Source organism: Rhamphochromis sp. 'chilingali' (genome assembly GCF_963969265.1).
Source record: "Rhamphochromis sp. 'chilingali' genome assembly, chromosome: 10".
NCBI classification, from domain to species: Eukaryota; Metazoa; Chordata; class Actinopteri; order Cichliformes; family Cichlidae; genus Rhamphochromis; species Rhamphochromis sp. 'chilingali'.
The window spans coordinates 8,121,294-8,138,543 of NC_137937.1; the positions used below are offsets into that span (position 1 = coordinate 8,121,294).

A 17,250-nucleotide genomic window follows, 5' to 3' on the forward strand; every position below is an offset into this window, starting at 1 on the left:
TCTGCTGGCCACAGCCATCAGGGATTGCCATTACTATTGGAGGCATTCGAGGAGTAATGGACTACTGAAATCAAAATAAATAAAAAAGTAAAGAGATAAAGAGATGAGGAATCAGACGCTAATGCTGTTGTTTAAAAGATAAAACTTGATATTTATTTCATTTTGTTCTCCTATATATTTATGTATTTTATTTTTGATTTAGTTATGAATACTAAGACCCAACGATTATAATTACAACCCTTACTGAAACACTGTAATTGTTCACTTCACTTGCCACTGGTTTTAATCTTGTGGCTGATCAGTGTATATTATCCTGTATATTATGCATGCAGCATTACTGCTGTGGCTACTGTTGAAAACACGCAGTTCTTTGAATCTTTGGGCTGAAGGAAGGACAATACTCGGTGTATCAATGCTCAATCAACAATCATTTATTTCCATACAATTCAACAATAAGAGCATTAGAACGTCCGGACGGGAGAGATGCTACCAGAGGGTCAGGCACATGTCTCAAAATGGTGACGGGTTGCTCAGCTTTTTATAGTCTCTAGTGGCCCCCAGCTAGTCGTAAAAGCCAAAACATCACATTTTTTCTCTGTTACAGCGCCTAAGTTATGACCTCGGCAGTTGTTTCTCTGCTTTCTGTAAGGTGGGGGTGTGGAATGTGGTCTGTCTATCTCCCCTGTCTTTAGACACAGAGTCTCCTGCTTACAACCTTCTCTTCATGATTCAACAATTAAGCATGTCAAGAAAACAGTGTAACACATTCCCAGCAGATCAAGGATACAGAGTGATGCACATTTATCTAATGAACTAATATGTGAATATGTTCTGTTAACTCAAAAGTATAATGAGAACTAAACTACATACAGCTCACACACTCTATTTTAAAGGGTATAATATGATCTACAGCAGTATTCTAATTCAACTACTTTGATTACATATATAAGGTAACATATAATAACAGAATAATATCACAATACCCTCTTTTGATCTCTCATTAAAGAGATCACTAATAACAAGCACTTCAGCGTTGCAAGGTCCAGGTTTTCTTGATCCTGAGGCCCTCTGTCCCCTTTTAACGGGTGGACCATATGGGGGATGACCTCTGTGTTCACGCAGTTCAGATGCAAGCAAAGTTAGATTTACAACCATAACAGCAGTTACAGATGACTCTCCCATCACTCCCCAGTTCTCCCACAGCTTTATTTTGGTGCTCCAGTTTTCCACTCCCATTTTAATGCCCCCTTATACCTTTCAAATGTACTTAGACTAGAACCTCTGTCTAAGGAGCTTTTAACCTTTATTTTTATTGCTGCAGCTACCAGTGTCTTCCAGTTGGGTGATTCTCAGCTTCTTTCTTCGACCTCCGGGGTTAGACCACCCTTTAGTCATTGCACAGTTCTGGGGATTATTCTGCCCTGATTTCAAACAAAGATCTGTGTATTTTGGGTTCACCGGCGTGTCCCCCTTTTTGCCAAGAGCCTCTCGAACCTCGTTGGTCTGGTGTTCCTGGTTTTCGCCAACCCCTTCATGGTTATTGCTGTGTCTGTGGGATCCATCTTCTCCAGGAGCCCAAAACGTCATGACACTTGACCCCCGTTGCTGTCTCAGCTGTCCCTACATCTGTCTCTGCTGTGAAGGGTCCTCACATCTCCGTGTCCCCGTCTGGTGTCTCTTCCTTTCTCTGCAAGAGACAGAAAACCAAAACACCTCTCTCCCTAGCCTTGATAATCTAATATTGTTATCCATTGTTCTTCTAATGATTCAAATTTGGTTTAAAATATTATGTTCAGGACTTATTCTAATCATAATCTATGTGTGTGTAAAAGAAATCAAAAATTAGTGAACCCTTTCTAAGTCTAACACATTATACGCTTAAGTTTTACCATAGCTAAATTATTAAACACAGAAATAACGTCATAAGATGTTCATAAAACCATTGTTTGATGTTCGGAGTCAACTCCCCCTTTTTGACACACTCCCATGTGTCAATTCATTGGAGCTAGACAATTAAAAGAGAAGGTTAGTGACATCATATCTCAGAAAGTATCAGAAATTCTTCTCTCGAGTACCGTTGCTCCAGCCTTGTCATCACTGAGGATCGTCAATCCCGGACATTTCCCTTCTCCATATTTAATAAAGTCTGTCATCCTTCCATGCCCTGGTAACTGGTCCATCCAGAGCTGTAACATTTTGAAATGTACATACAACAAGCCAAACCACACCTTGGTCACACCAACCCGTTTCTGCCCCGAAGATGTCCAATGCCATCCTAGTATGGACTGTCAAAAGTGGCTTTAACGCTGACTATCCTGACAATCCATTTTATAACGTTTCCTGGTCAGATTTGCCAATCTCTGCACCAGGGTTGTAATAGTTTTGCAATTTTCATCAGTTTTTATTTTTATTTAGCTTCGACTTCAGATTTTCAATTTTATATCAGTTTTAATTAGTTTTAACCAATTCTTTTTGTAATGGTACATTTTAATTTGAATTTATCCAAACTAAACACAATATTTTCTTTATTTACTTTGCTCTTGTTCTTTTGCAGTACCACATCCTATCAGATGTCCCTGTCGATTATATTCTACATTTAATAACTTACTATTTCAAGTGAGAACCTAAATCATGTGGACCAATGTTTATTATTGCATATCTCTATTCTGAATGTGGCCAGTCATTCATAGGTATTGTTCAATTTTGGCGATTTTCCTCTATAAAATTTAATTGACTTTTTACAGTGGCCTGCTATGGTTAATAATAACATATTCCAGTCATGAGTGGTATCAAAAGTCTTCTCCACTGTAGCATTTGGCATTCCCAATAATATAACATGATACCTTAATCAAAACACAGTTAATATAGCACAGTTTTCTTGATGCAAACATCAGTAACTCAAAATCAGCAACCAAAGTGTTAAGTCTGCAGTTCATACTTATGTGAAGCTAGAGTCTCCTCCTCCAGTCTCTCTTATCCTCCTGCTCCTGAAAAAACAAAACAAAGCGAAGCATCCACCCTTCTCTTGTCGCCTGGGTGAATTGTTTATAAATTGTTTATTGGCATTTACTAATCCTAAAGTGGGTGCAGTCATTGTCTCAGTATCAAGTCAGTCAAAACTTTTAGTCGACAGTCCATCACAGTCCATTCGCATGCATACCTCCATACACATTCATACCAGATGTTGCTGATAATGGAGTCTCCCGCGCAACCTATTCGAGCCTCCATCACCAGCAAGATGACGTCATCATTTTAAAGGAAAACAATTCCTTGTTGTTTTTTGGGCCGGATTGACTCGGTGCAATCCTTTTAGATCAGTGTTCCCTATAAGTGAATTTCTCCCAAGCCAATTACAATCATGGAGAAGCACACTTTGCAACTGTTTACAGTAATAATATTTTATAGCGCTTTAAATTTCAATCTTTCAGGCCTGGTTCAAAGAGCTGATTGTTAAATCATAAACTCACAAAATATCAACATATCACCACCGGTGGATCACACCTCTCAGATGTTTTTTTCTCCAGTGCACTGTAACAAAAACGAAAACAGACATAACCAACAAAACACTAACAACAATAACACAAACTAGGGCCCGTTGCAGACATGTCCAAGCATAAAACTATCCCTCTCTCGCTTACGAGACAGAACACAAGCCAAAGCTCACTGATAAAATCAAGCTAGCGCTAAACCAAAACCAAACAATCAACCAGAAATTCACAGGAACATTTTGCTTCCTGCTGGGACAATATTGTGTGGGAATGAGAACCTCAGGTGCCGTAACACCTTTTGTTCCTCCTTGAATTAAAACTCAATCACAGAAAATGCCGTACTCCAACCTAAACTTACACTATTAATTCATCAATTTCACTCTGTGCCACTGTTCCTCATCAGGGCTGTGTGAAGCACAGCAAAGAATTCAGTCAAGGCCTTGAGCCATAAACAGACATCACGCACAGACATTGTTTTCATAACCAAACCGTTTTAGAGCTTATTCCTAAAATCTACATAAATGCCTTCTAGGTGACATATAACACATTCTAAGTATTTAATGGTAATCAATGGCTCCTCATAAAAATTATGCATTGGGATGTTTGTGTGCAGCATTTTGCATATCAGCATAAGCAAAGCATTCTTCATTGCATCAGCGTGTGTGTGTGTGTGTGTGTGTGTGTGTGTGTGTGTGTATGTGTGTGTGTGTGTGTGTAGTTTCTCTTCATTCTGAGTCAGTGCATGTAGATGTGTGTGTTTGTGTGGGTGTTTGTGTTCATCACTTTCCTGTTCTGGTGTTCTGGGTAAACCACGGCCTGAAGCGTGCCCTGGGGTCCTGCTCCCCTCCTTTTTCAGTTTGTTTGCGACCATTGCTGCTGCTGCTGCTCAAAATTCAGTCCGTCCTGGTTCTGACCCCAATTGGGGCGGTCCTTTCTCCAGTGTCGATGTTCACCGCAGGTAAAACCTGCATCTTCTTCTGTGTTTTTGTCCATTCTGAGGTGCCTTCTGTCCTCAGTTACTCCTCTTGTCTCGGTCACGCCCTTTTTCGCCACCCGATCATCCGTGTTGGTCCATCACTGTCCTGCACAGTGTGAATGCAAAGTTATCAAGGTCAGCATTCTTTCGCTCGGCCTTACTTGTCATTCGGGCTTGGCGGGCGTCTCGTCACAGCTCTGTCAGCTGACGCAGTCTGGGAATTTTCCCCCGTGTAGTGAAACGGGCCTTAGGTTTAGTGCTCTCCGTCTCGGCTGTATGAGATCACATTCCTGCAGGTCTGTTGACATTCTCAGGTCGTTGTTGTGGGTCCAGCTGTTGCAGCATTTGGTCAGTGTCACGTATGGGGGAGAGCAGGAGTCCAGTCAGCCTCGGCTTTCAGGGCCGGCAAAGCAGCCTGTAATTAAATATGTATAGAAAAAACAAAAACAAAACAAAACAAAAACAAACAAAAACAAACGAACAGGAAAATGTTGTTGTGTTGGCTGTGTTATTCAGAGGGGAGGCAATGGGGCCAGGCCCTGTGTCAGCCTTCTCTCCCCCTTTTTTTGTTTTTTCTCTCCCGATATAATCAACTCCTAACCCACCAAGTTGACAGGACAACATGCACCTGTTAAAATTCTTAAGATCATGTTTAAAAGCCCAAAAAAGGAACTTTCTTTCATTCAGTAATCACTTTTATTAATCAATCAACAGAAAACATGTCACAATTTGACTCTTTTAACCACTAAATTTGTTGCGTCTTGCCTGGTTGGTTAGACCAGTGTTCCTTTTTTTTTTTTTTTTTTTTTTAGTTAAATTGTTGTCCTGCAACCCAGAGGGTTTCTTTGTCAGTAATGTATAGACTTCATCATTTAAGTATGTTAATTTTTCTTTAACCTTGCTGGAAAATCTTCACGTGTTCATGAGTGTAAGCTGTTTCTTCATTGCGTGTATGTGCATTTGTATAAAAGCAGGTTAATTTTATCTTTTCTCAAACTAGGCGTTACCTTAAAAGGAGCCTTTCTCTCAGATTTCTCTGCTTGTGTGTGTTTTTGTTTCACCTTTTTGTTGTGATGCTCCGGACGCCTTCCCAACCTCCACAAGTCCGTTGGCCCCAATTTTATGTGTTAAAACTTCTCTTAATTTCTCCTCTAATTCTCTCCTTGCTGCTGTCTTTTTCACAGCTGCTGATTCGTGCTGGGTGTGGTTCCCATTACCTATAATTTTGCTTCGGCCGCTGTGCTTGTGGGGGCAGTTGGTCCAGGTCCGCAGCTTCCTGTATTAACACACTAAGAGATTTATTTAATTTCATTTTCATCACTGTTAAACAGATAAGCAGGCAACCCGCCTACCTTGACAGCGTAAACTGTACGCCAGTCTCCCAACACATTCCTCTCTGTACTCCTCCATAATTCTCCACTGCACACCTCTTACTATCTCTCCTTTTTATTTTTATTACACCACAGAGTAATACACCCAATTATGCCCGTCTATCTCTATGTGGCTCCAAATTCCCTCTTTATTTTAATTTCACACTCGTCAGGGGACAGGCACACAACAATTTCAACCACTGAAACGAGGAATTCAACCTTTTTATATTTCTTTACTAATCTAGACTCAACGTTTGTTCGCAAAATGTGTCTTGTTCTAGTCCGGAATAAATGTGAACCCGTGATTACACGGCCGTTCCAGTGTTATATCCGTAGCTATGCGGGGGCCCTCACCTCCCCAAGTCACCACCTCGGCACCCGGACGCCGCCGGTCCTGGCCACGCGTCCACGGACAGGAGGGTCGCCACTCCTAGGGCAAATGTTCCACAGGTACACTAGGCATCAACCTTTGATCCTAAAATGTGTATTTGCTCTAATGTCCTCCTAATCAAACACATTAACCGTCACTGTCACTGTGTTCACGCTTCACACTCCACACAAAACACACTCAGAGCGCGCCTCAGTCACACTCTCACTCAGTGCGCGCTTCACCCACAAGACAGCACCCAGAGCGCGCCTCGCAGCTTCACACACACTCTCTCACCCAGAGCGCGCTTTGACACTCACACACAACACTTTTCCTCAGCGGGAATTTTACACAGAAACCTCTGAGCTCAACTATTAGATCTTCTTAAAGCACACTGCACCATAGACCAAAATACCCTTTTCTCTGCGCTTATGACCGCCACCACGGGGCAAAGTCGCATCATAAAAGTGATGCTTGCATCCCCGAAGTTATACCTGACATCATAAACCAGGTGTTGCTATTTACTTAAATTTTTACTTTGTATTATGGCCGCAGCCCTTTATACTCGACTGACGCCACAAACCACCGTCAAAACCTCTATCAAATGTACTAAAATTAGCACCAACCACTACTGCACTTCACGGCCGCACCACCGGAACACGCCGTATCATAAACCAAACCTACGGACGTGTTTCGCTCTCGCGTTGCCAGCGTCCAACTGCACCGTGAAGCCAGTATCTGCTTGTCCTTAAATCAACTTCTATTTCATAGCCGGCAAAAGCCAGGACATCACTGACACCATAAACAAAATAAACAAACCTCAACTTCAATGTACTGAACTAATGGCCGCGTCTTCAGAAGAAATTCTAACGTATTATTGCTACAGAAGCCAGTATTAGACAAAATTAAATGTGGAAGGTAAAGTGGCTGCAACTAGCTCAACGTAATATCTTATTAGTTTCTCGGTAGAAGCAGTTCACTGCAACTAGCTCAACGTAGTGTCTTATTAGTTTCTCGGTAGAAGCAGTTTATTTAACACACTGGAATTCAGCCTCAACTTATGTTGTTAGTATCTTGCGCCAAAAACCAGACACCGACAAATTTACAGTGAAAATACATGTGACTCAGTGAACAGATTAATTTGGAAAGCCCAATATGCACATTTGGTATTTATAATACAACAGGCTGTGCTTACCTTTTTATTTTTGGACCGGTCCTCTGTTCACCTCGCCTCACGATCTCACCAAAGGTCAAATCTACACCTCCTCAGCACACCAAAGATCCGGGTCACGGCACCAAGTTGTTGAAAACACGCAGTTCTTTGAATCTTTGGGCTGAAGGAAGGACAATACTCGGTGTATCAATGCTCAATCAACAATCATTTATTTCCATACAATTCAACAATAAGAGCATTAGAACGTCCGGACGGGAGAGATGCTACCAGAGGGTCAGGCACATGTCTCAAAATGGTGACGGGTTGCTCAGCTTTTTATAGTCTCTAGTGGCCCCCAGCTAGTCGTAAAAGCCAAAACATCACATTTTTTCTCTGTTACAGCGCCTAAGTTATGACCTCGGCAGTTGTTTCTCTGCTTTCTGTAAGGTGGGGGTGTGGAATGTGGTCTGTCTATCTCCCCTGTCTTTAGACACAGAGTCTCCTGCTTACAACCTTCTCTTCATGATTCAACAATTAAGCATGTCAAGAAAACAGTGTAACACATTCCCAGCAGATCAAGGATACAGAGTGATGCACATTTATCTAATGAACTAATATGTGAATATGTTCTGTTAACTCAAAAGTATAATGAGAACTAAACTACATACAGCTCACACACTCTATTTTAAAGGGTATAATATGATCTACAGCAGTATTCTAATTCAACTACTTTGATTACATATATAAGGTAACATATAATAACAGAATAATATCACACTACCCACTGAGAAAATAAAACAGCATTACAGAAACTTACAGCAATAAGTAGGCTGAGGTGAGTCCTCAGAGATTCCTAACACCCTCAAGTTAAACCTCCACAGTAAAGCCATAGCTCAATGCTTTTATAGCTTCTTTCTGCAAACTGTCTGATCCTTGCCTTTACTCTGCTATCAAAGAGAAAGAGAAAACATTAAAGTGTAATAGAGAGCAAAATGTCAACACTTTCATTCTCTATTGGCTTCCAGTCTCATTTCCCACCATTGGAAAGATTCTGCTGAGTCTGCAAAGGTGAATTGAGGCACACATGACAGCCCTCTGGTTTCTGAACTCCACCATGTCCCCACTCTACAATCTCAGCCTTGTTTTTAATAATTAAATTCTGTGTTCTTTTTTACAAGCCTCCCCATAGATAGAAGCCTGACTCCCACTGCAAAGTAACAGATGAGAGCTCTGGTGTGTTGTAACAAACCTTTTAAGCTTTTAACATTCTGCCCTTACACTTTCCAGCGCTGCTCATCGAAGTTCAAGGATGAAAGGGCTGTCCTCTTCAGGATCCACTGAAATCTTCCCACAAGTCTTGCATGATGTTCAAGCTGAAGTCAATTAAATCAAACTTGGTTCTAAGTGAACATATGTTAAAGCACTAGAGGCAACATGTTAAACTATAAAAAGAGGATCTGTCAGCTACAATCCTTAAATTTGTGAAGAAAATATCAAAAAACAACTGATAATTCTGCAACAGTAAATGTATTTGATGAAATAGTTTTTAATTGTACATAATAGTGTTTTATAAGAAAAGATTGGGTAAGAGCTTATAGATATACCTATGTGTAACATAGATTTAAACATATGTATGATATAGATTGACTATTTACAAAAGATTATTGTTGGCTGAGTTTTTTTGTTGCCTTCTGTTAGAATTGTTTTCTTTTATACTTTTATTTTGGTCTAGTCCCGCATCCGTGTTGGATGTTTCTTTCTTTAGTTACTTCCTGTTGTATTTGGATATTTGGGTGGCAGATGTAATTGGCAGATAATGTTAAAAACAAATCTACCAACCGTTAACCATAATTCAATAACCCTGTAAACCTAATAACCGAATGCACTTTTAACTCTTATTATAATGAGATTTTAACCACTACGGTGCAAAGTTTTTAGATACTGCGTTGATAAAGTACAAGAGATACAATCAGTGCTTTGTCAGTGCTTACTCAGCATTCAAGGACGGCAATATTTGCACAGTATTTTTACTGACATGTAGTGCACATATGTTTTGGGCAAAAACATTTTTGAATATTAAAATACGAACATTTTTAACATACAATTGACAAATTAGCCAATGCAAAACTTTATCTGCCTGTTAAAAAAGAAGATAATCTTCTCACAAACTGGTGTTTGATTTTGAAACAGGAAAAAAGTGGGGAAACAACTGAAAAGACTAACATTTGAATAAAACCTGAAAGCAAGTAAATACTTTCTATGCTGCCTTATGTAAACTTTGGTAATATTGATAAAGAACAACACTGGCTGATGATGAAATACAGTCAGCTGGCATGGTGACACTGCCAGTATTAACCTGCAGGGCTGGACTGGGACAGAAAATCAGGCATTTTCACTACAGACCGACCCACCAGGTATTAAAGCCATAAAGACTTTGAATGAAAACAAACGCTGTTGTGACAGTGATGTACAGTCTTGTTGGTATATGTATGATTTCTATACATTTTACGTCAGATAAAAACTTTGGTTGTAAGATTTAGATAATTATTTAATAAAAGCTAGGTATTTTAAATGAGAATAAGAAAGAAAAGTATTTCTTTGTGCCCCCCTCTCCCTGTTAATGCCCTACCTGGCCCCCTGGCAAAACTTTCCTAGACCCGCCCCTGCACAGTTACCAGCTGTCAGCTGCTTAGAAAAGGATCCTGGTGTTATTTGTCTCTCAGAAACAGTTCATAACTTCAACTCATTCATGTCACCTAAAAGGTAAACCTGTTTCTCCATCACCTGTTCAGCTCTGATGATTCAGTAAGGACATCTCCTGGTTTCATCTTCATGTTTCCCTCTCACCACATATACAAACCATCATGACCAGCAGTTTTACAGCTGTGGCTCCAGCAAACATCAGCTGATACTAGACATTAATATTAAATAAATTCTAACAACAGCTGATCAAGCTTAAACGTGCTGCTGTTGTTTAGCGCGACATTCACTGGTTTCCTCTTTCTGGCGCAAAGTGGGCGATAAATAAACAAGAGAGCCGATCAGCTGATCATTGATCAGTTTCATGATTGAAGTAGCAACAGGAGAGGCAGGGGGAGAGAATGAGAGAAGAAGAGGCAGCTGTGCAGCGTAACAACAGAATAACTCCAGCTTTGTGTCTTTTTCCATTCTAGCTAAAGTTCGGGACAAACTGCGTCTCTTCTCAGCTCAATACGAAACGTGTAATATTTTCTCTGAATGAGGGACCATTCCATTTTTTAAGGAGCCGTTGGCAACTCTACTAACCTTATGAATAAAATAAAGTTCACTATCAGTAACATCATAGCACCCACCCAGCTGTATAGAAACTCCGTCATGCTAGCTCACGCAGTATGAGGTATTGTAACTGACGGTAAAAAGTCAGCACAACGAAAACAAACTCCACCTAAACTTGGTTTATATCTGACCCAGATAGACTGCAGGTCATAACTTCTTACCTGAAGTTCAGTTCACCTGACACTCGGACTGGTGGCTGCCTCGGGGCTCTCCTCCTGCCTCCCCTTCCCTCATCCACCTGCTGGCCTCTGCGGAAGCCCCGCCATAGCCACCACCAAACAACGGAGTTATTTCTACAGATCGACCTGCATCTGGCGAATCTACAGAGGTGGGACCAAGTCATTGTTTTGCAAGTCTCAAGTAAGTCTCAAGTCTTTATCCTCAAGTCTCAAGTCAAGTCTCAAGTAATGTCAGGCAAGTCAGAGTCGAGTCTCAAGTCACTGGTGTAAAAGTCCGAGTCAAGTCACAAGTCTGAAACTTTGAATTTCAAGTCCTTTCGAGTCTTTAAAAAAAAAAAATGAAAAAATAATGTTGCAGTTATATGCTAAATGTAAATATTAGACCATGTAATTTTTAAATCTGTGTTTTTCTCAACACATGACAAAATAGTGAACTTAGAAAATATACACAAATTGTGAAATTGCACCTCTTTAAAATGCAGCTCAATTAAACCTAGCTCCAAGAATAATTTTCACCGACAGTTCTGAGATAAGCTGCATGTTATTCTTGGATGCGGTTGTAGGACCGGCTTTAAAATCGCATGACAAAAATATCATACACATTAAAAAAACTGTATCACCAACGTAGCCTGGACAACATTTGCTAGTTAGATGAAGTCAGCTATCTCATCGTAGCATATTTATATGCATATTTATAATTATACGCTTCTTGGAGTGAGTGCATACACTCATGAAGTTTAGTAACTTCAGGTCACTGCAACAAGCCCAGGTACAGTTTACCGCCGGATGGGTGCAGGACCTTGAAATGCACCGTGTAGAAAGTAAAGACCATCGTAAGTATCATAAGTTTACCAGTCTCACAAATTGTCGTCATAAATACACATTCGTTAACCGTTTATTAATAGGACCTTTGAGCTCAATGGTAATTAATTAGCAGTGGAAATCATTTCTGGTAGCATCACAGAAATGTAGCAGTGACAATAATACTGTATGCTGTAATCGTACTGGGCAATTAGTGATACAAAACAACTGTTTTATCCTGTGAATAAAAGTATATGTTTTTGTCAATGTACCATAATAACAGAAGCGAAACGCAATATTGTGTCAGGACAATTCACTATTTATGCACAATAAATAAAGGAGCATAGCGCGACAATTTCTGTTCAGCGCCAGACTTGCTTGTAACCTATATCACCAATTATGTTATGAAAATGACGTATTAACTACTACTAAAAAACACTGACCTTCGTGTAAATGCTTGGAGCAGACTAACCTGTGAGCTGGAGTGTTCTGGGACGTTATAATTGGTCTTTGAATGGCTGCAATCCAGGCCATCCGTCGCCTCTTTGTTACTTCGGAAACATGGCTCGAACAATTTCTCTTCAACGACGTAATCCGATAACAACCGATCTCTTTACCCGTCGGCTTCCCGTGGCTGTCATGCGACCGGCTATTGCAGTTAATAATACAACAGCTTCTTGACATTTTTGTGTTTCTTTTTATCGCTGTATAACTGATTTTAATTGAAAGCCTGCGTGCGCTAGTACCGCTTGACCGCTTGCCACGAGTTCCCAGAATCCTTTGCGGTTCTACCCGTGAATGACGTCACATTTTCAATCTCTATATAATATGCATGTTAAATTTTATATTTGGGGTAAAATATCAAGTCTTTTCAAGTAAACCGGTTCAAGTCCAATTCAAGTCCCAAGTCATTGGTGTAAAAGTCCAAGTCAAGTCACAAGTCTTAGAACATTTTTTCAAGTCAAGTCTAAAGTCATAAAATTAATAACTCGAGTCTGACTCGAGTCCAAGTCATGTGACTCGAGTCCACACCTCTGCGAATCTACCACCTCTCATTGTTCATGCCGTTACAAAAAAAATAAATAAAATAAGTCATCAGCACACCGGGCATTTGCCCGGTATGACCGATGGCCTGTCCAGCTATCTTAACCTGTTAATCTTTCTCCGAAAAACTGTTTTCTGCGGTGCCATCTTTCATGCTTGGCTCTCCTACCTTTGCTAACATGATGCACACAGCGCAGAAGCCGATGCTGCATTCACTTGCACTCGGATATCTGAGCTTCACTGTGAAAACATAATCGAACATTTGACATTTCATTGAATTTTATTGTTTTGCCTTTGGGGTGGCACCTGGGGTGGCCAGTCTGGTTGTGGGGGTGGCCTGTGCCCCCCCAGGCCACCCCGCTGGACACGCCACTGCTCCCCGTTATCCCTTCTTGACTTTTACCTGCCTGATTTTGGATTCTCTTCATTCTCATGTTCCCAAGTTCATATTTTGGATTTACTTGATTCTAGATGAATAACTAGATTCTTTGTGGATTTGTTTGGATCTCATTGACTTCAACACAAGGTCAGTTTTATGTTAAACTGCTTGAGAGTCGTGCATCTGAGTCTTATTTTCTGGTAAAACTTGACAGTTTACACTTCTGAGAGAAAATCCAAAATAAATTCATACTTATACAACTTTTGCACCTGTAACAGGGCAGCCCTTAGCGGCTGGAAACACAGTGAGATGGACCAAGGCAAGTGTAGTGGAACAACGTATTTATTTGCTATACAGCTCTCCTTACAACAATTAACTTGTCGAGCTTCTTCACAGCACAAAAATCCATCCTCTAATGACAACTGGCAGCCTTAAATATGTTCAGCTGTCACAGACTTAACCATCATTCCACTCTCAGGTAAATTCTTAAATCCCAACCTTCCACCACAGTATACAATATATCAATAAGAATAAATAAATACATAAATACATTTCACATTTACATATTAATAAATATTTCACACTTTAATGTTACACCAAACCCAATATTATAAAAACCCAGAAACCCAAGCACAACAAGATTCACCACACTCTCTTTACCAATGGACTCTCCCGGAACCTTTAAATGGTGTCTGGACCCCCAGGGAAACATTTGCCCAAACACCAGGCAAGAAAGGTGAGTAATCATTAACTTACAAGCACTTATTTGCACCACTTTTATCCCTAGATTTCACACACACATTTGCATTAGTTTTCCTTACTGGTAAACCTTAATCACAATCTCAATCACCATTCTTCTCTCCTGACAGACAACCACCACATTCCTTGACGAGGAGCAGCTGTGCAGGATCTGAAACAAGGCCACCAACTGATTTTAAAATTCCCAACAAACAGTCAACAAATATTTAAACTTCTTGTGTGCAAATCCATGCTTAAAGTGCAATGCTCATAAAGTGCTTGATAAGGTGCTTTTAATAAAGTGAAAGGTGTGCTCCAAAGTGCTATACATATAATATAAATAAATGCAGTAAGGGAGTCCTCTTCCTTACAGCACCTATTTTTCCATCCATCCATCCATCTTCATCCGCCGGGTCGCGGGGGCAGCAGCCTAAGCAAAGAGGCCCAGACCTCCCTCTCCCCAGCCACCTCCTCCAGCTTATCCGGGGGAATACCAAGGCGTTCCCAGGCCAGCCGAGAGATATAATCTCTCCAGCGTGTCCTGGGTCTGCCCCGGGGCCTCCTCCCGGTGGGACATGCCTGGAACACCTCACCCAGGAGGCGCCCAGGGGGCATCCTTGTCAGATGCCCGAACCACCTCAGCTGGCTCCTTTCGATGTGGAGCAGCAGCTGCTCTACTCTGAGCCCCTCCCGGATGGCCGAACTTCTCACCCTATCTCTAAGGGAGAGGCCAGCCACCCTTCGGAGGAAGCTCATTTCTGCCGCTTGTATCCGCGATCTCGTTCTTTCGGTCACTACCCACAGCTCGTGGCCATAGGTGAGGGTAGGGACGTAGATCGACCGGTAAATTGAGAGCTTCGCTTTTACACTCAGCTCCCTCTTCACCACGACGGACCGGTGCAGCGTCCGCATTACTGCAGCTGCAGCCCCAATCCGTCTGTCGATCTCCGGCTCCCTTCTCCCATCACTCGCGAACAGGACCCCGAGATACTTGAACTCCTCCACTTGGGGCAGGAACTCATCCCCGACCCGGAGTGGGCACTCCACCCTTTTCCGGCTGAGAACCATGGCCTCAGATTTGGAGGTGCTGATCCTCATTCCCGCTGCTTAACACTCGGCTGCGAACCGTTCCAGTGCGAGCTGGAGGCCCTCACCCGATGAAGCCAACAGAACCACATCATCTGCAAAAATCAGAGATGAGATTCTGAGGCCACCAAAGCGAAAGCCCTCCGCCACTTGGCTGCGCCTAGAAATCCTGTCCATAAAAATTATGAACAGAACCGGAGACAAAGGGCAGCCCTGGCGGAGCCCATCACCCACCGGGAACGAGTCCGACTTATTGCCGGCAATGCGAACCAAGCTCTTGCAACAGTTGTATAGGGATCGAATGGCCCATAGCAATGGGCCAGACACCCCATATTCCCGCAACACCTCCCACAGGACACCCCGAGGGACACGGTCGAATGCCTTCTCCAAGTCCACAAAACACATGTAGACTGGTTGGGCAAACTCCCATGCACCCTCAAGTATCCTGGAGAGGATAAAGAGCTGGTCCAGTGTTCCGCGACCAGGACGAAAACCGCATTGTTCCTCCTGTATCCGAGGTTCGACTAACGGACGAACTCTCCTTTCCAGCACCCTGGCATAGACTTTCCCAGGGAGGCTGAGGAGTGTGATCCCCCTGTAGTTGGAACACACCCTCCGGTCCCCTTTCTTAAAGATGGGGACCACCACCCCGGTCTGCCAGTCCACAGGTACTGCCCCTGATCTCCACGCAACATTGCAGAGGCGTGTCAACCAGGACAGCCCTACAACGTCCAGAGCCTTCAGGAACTCGGGGCGGACCTCATCAACACCAGGGGCTCTGCCACCAAGGAGTTGTTTAACTGCCTCAGTGACCTCGCCCCCGGAAATTGGCGGGTCATTCCCCTCATCCCCAGACTCTGCTTCCTCCTCGGAAGACGTGTCAGTGGGATTAAGGAGGTCCTCGAAGTATTCCTTCCACCGCCTGACAATTTTCTCAGTCGACGTCAGCAGCGCTCCGCCAGCACTATACACAGTGCAGGTAGAGCACCGCTTTCCCCTCCTGAGACGTCTGACGGTTTGCCAGAATCTCTTCGAGGCAGTCCGAAAGTCTTTTTCCATGGCCTCTCCGAACTCCTCCCACACCCGAGTTTTTGCTTCAGCCACTGCCCGAGCCGCATTCCGCTTGGCCTGTCGATACCTGTCGGCTGCCTCCGGAGTCCCACAGGCTAACCAAGCCCGATAGGACTCCTTCTTCAGCCTAGTGGCTCCCTTCACCTCTGGTGTCCACCATTTGGTTCGGGGATTACCACCACGGCAGGCACCAACCACCTTGCGGCCGCAGCTCAATGCAGCAGCTTCGGCAATGGAGACGCTGAACATGGTCCATTCGGACTCAATGTCCCCAGTCTCCCTCGGAATGCTGTTGAAGCTCTGCCGGAGGTGTGCGTTGAAGATCTCGCGGACTGGGGCCTCTGCTAGACGTTCCCAGCACACCCTCACTACGCGTTTAGGTGCACCAGGTCTGTCCAGCGTCTTCCCCCGCCACCTGATCCAACTCACCACCAGGTGGTGATCAGTTGACAGCTCAGCCCCTCTCTTTACCCGAGTGTCCAGAACATATGGTCGCAGATCTGCTGATACGATTACAAAATCGATCATCGACCTACGGCCTAGAGCGTCCTGGTGCCACGTGCACTTATGGACACTCTTATGTTCGAACAGGGTGTTCGTTATGGCCAAACTGTGATTAGCACAGAAGTCCAATAACAGACCACCGCTCGGGTTCAGATCAGGGAGGCCGTTCCTCCCAATCACGCCCCTCCAGGTCTCGCTGTCGTTACCCACGTGAGCATTGAAGTCTCCCAGCAGGACAACAGAGTCTCCAGGTGGAGCACCCTCCAACCCCCCCCCCCCCCCCCCCCCCCCCCCCCCCCCCAGGGACTCTAAGAAGGCTGGGTACTCTGAACTGCCACTCGGCGCATAAGCGCAGATGACAGTCAGGACCCGTTCCCCGACCCTAAGGCGCAGGGAACAAACCCTCTCGTCCACCGGGAAAAACCCCAACGTACCGGCAGCAAGCCGAGGGGATATTAGGATACCCCAGCCCGCCGCCTCTCACCAGGGGCAACTCCAGACTGAGACAGAGTCCAGCCCCTCTCCAGGAGACTGGTTCCAGAGCCCAAGCCATGTGTAGAGGTGAGCCCGACTATATCTAGCCGGTACCTCTCAACCTCACGCACTAACTCAGGCTCCTTCCCCACCAGAGAGGTGACATTCCATGTCCCTATTGCCAGTCTTGGCAGCCGGGGGTCAGTCCGCCAGGGCCTCCGCTCCTGGCCGCCACCCGGCACACAATGCACCCGACCCCTATGGCGCCTCCTGCGGGTGGTGGGCCTGCGGGAGGATGGGCCCAT

At 43.6% G+C, this 17,250-nt stretch overlaps 1 protein-coding gene and 1 long non-coding RNA gene across 2 annotated transcripts in view; one reads left to right on the forward strand and one right to left on the reverse strand.

Moving 5' to 3' along the window:
• Positions 1–12,212, reverse strand: part of LOC308403912 (zinc metalloproteinase-disintegrin-like VLAIP-B) — a gene marked incomplete at its 5' end in the record, with an annotated part of 110,437 nt that extends 98,225 nt beyond the window's left edge. Inside the window, 2 exons of the mRNA XM_080893707.1 lie at positions 12,122–12,138; positions 12,202–12,212. Of these exons, the coding sequence (XP_080749833.1) occupies positions 12,122–12,138; positions 12,202–12,212 (28 nt within the window). The remainder of the gene's footprint in view (positions 1–12,121; positions 12,139–12,201) is intronic.
• Positions 355–5,443, forward strand: LOC308403860. Its single transcript, XR_013972988.1, has 2 exons — positions 355–4,176; positions 4,207–5,443. It is a non-coding gene; the product is annotated as an uncharacterized lncRNA (long non-coding RNA).
• Positions 12,213–17,250: the final 5,038 nt, after the last annotated feature.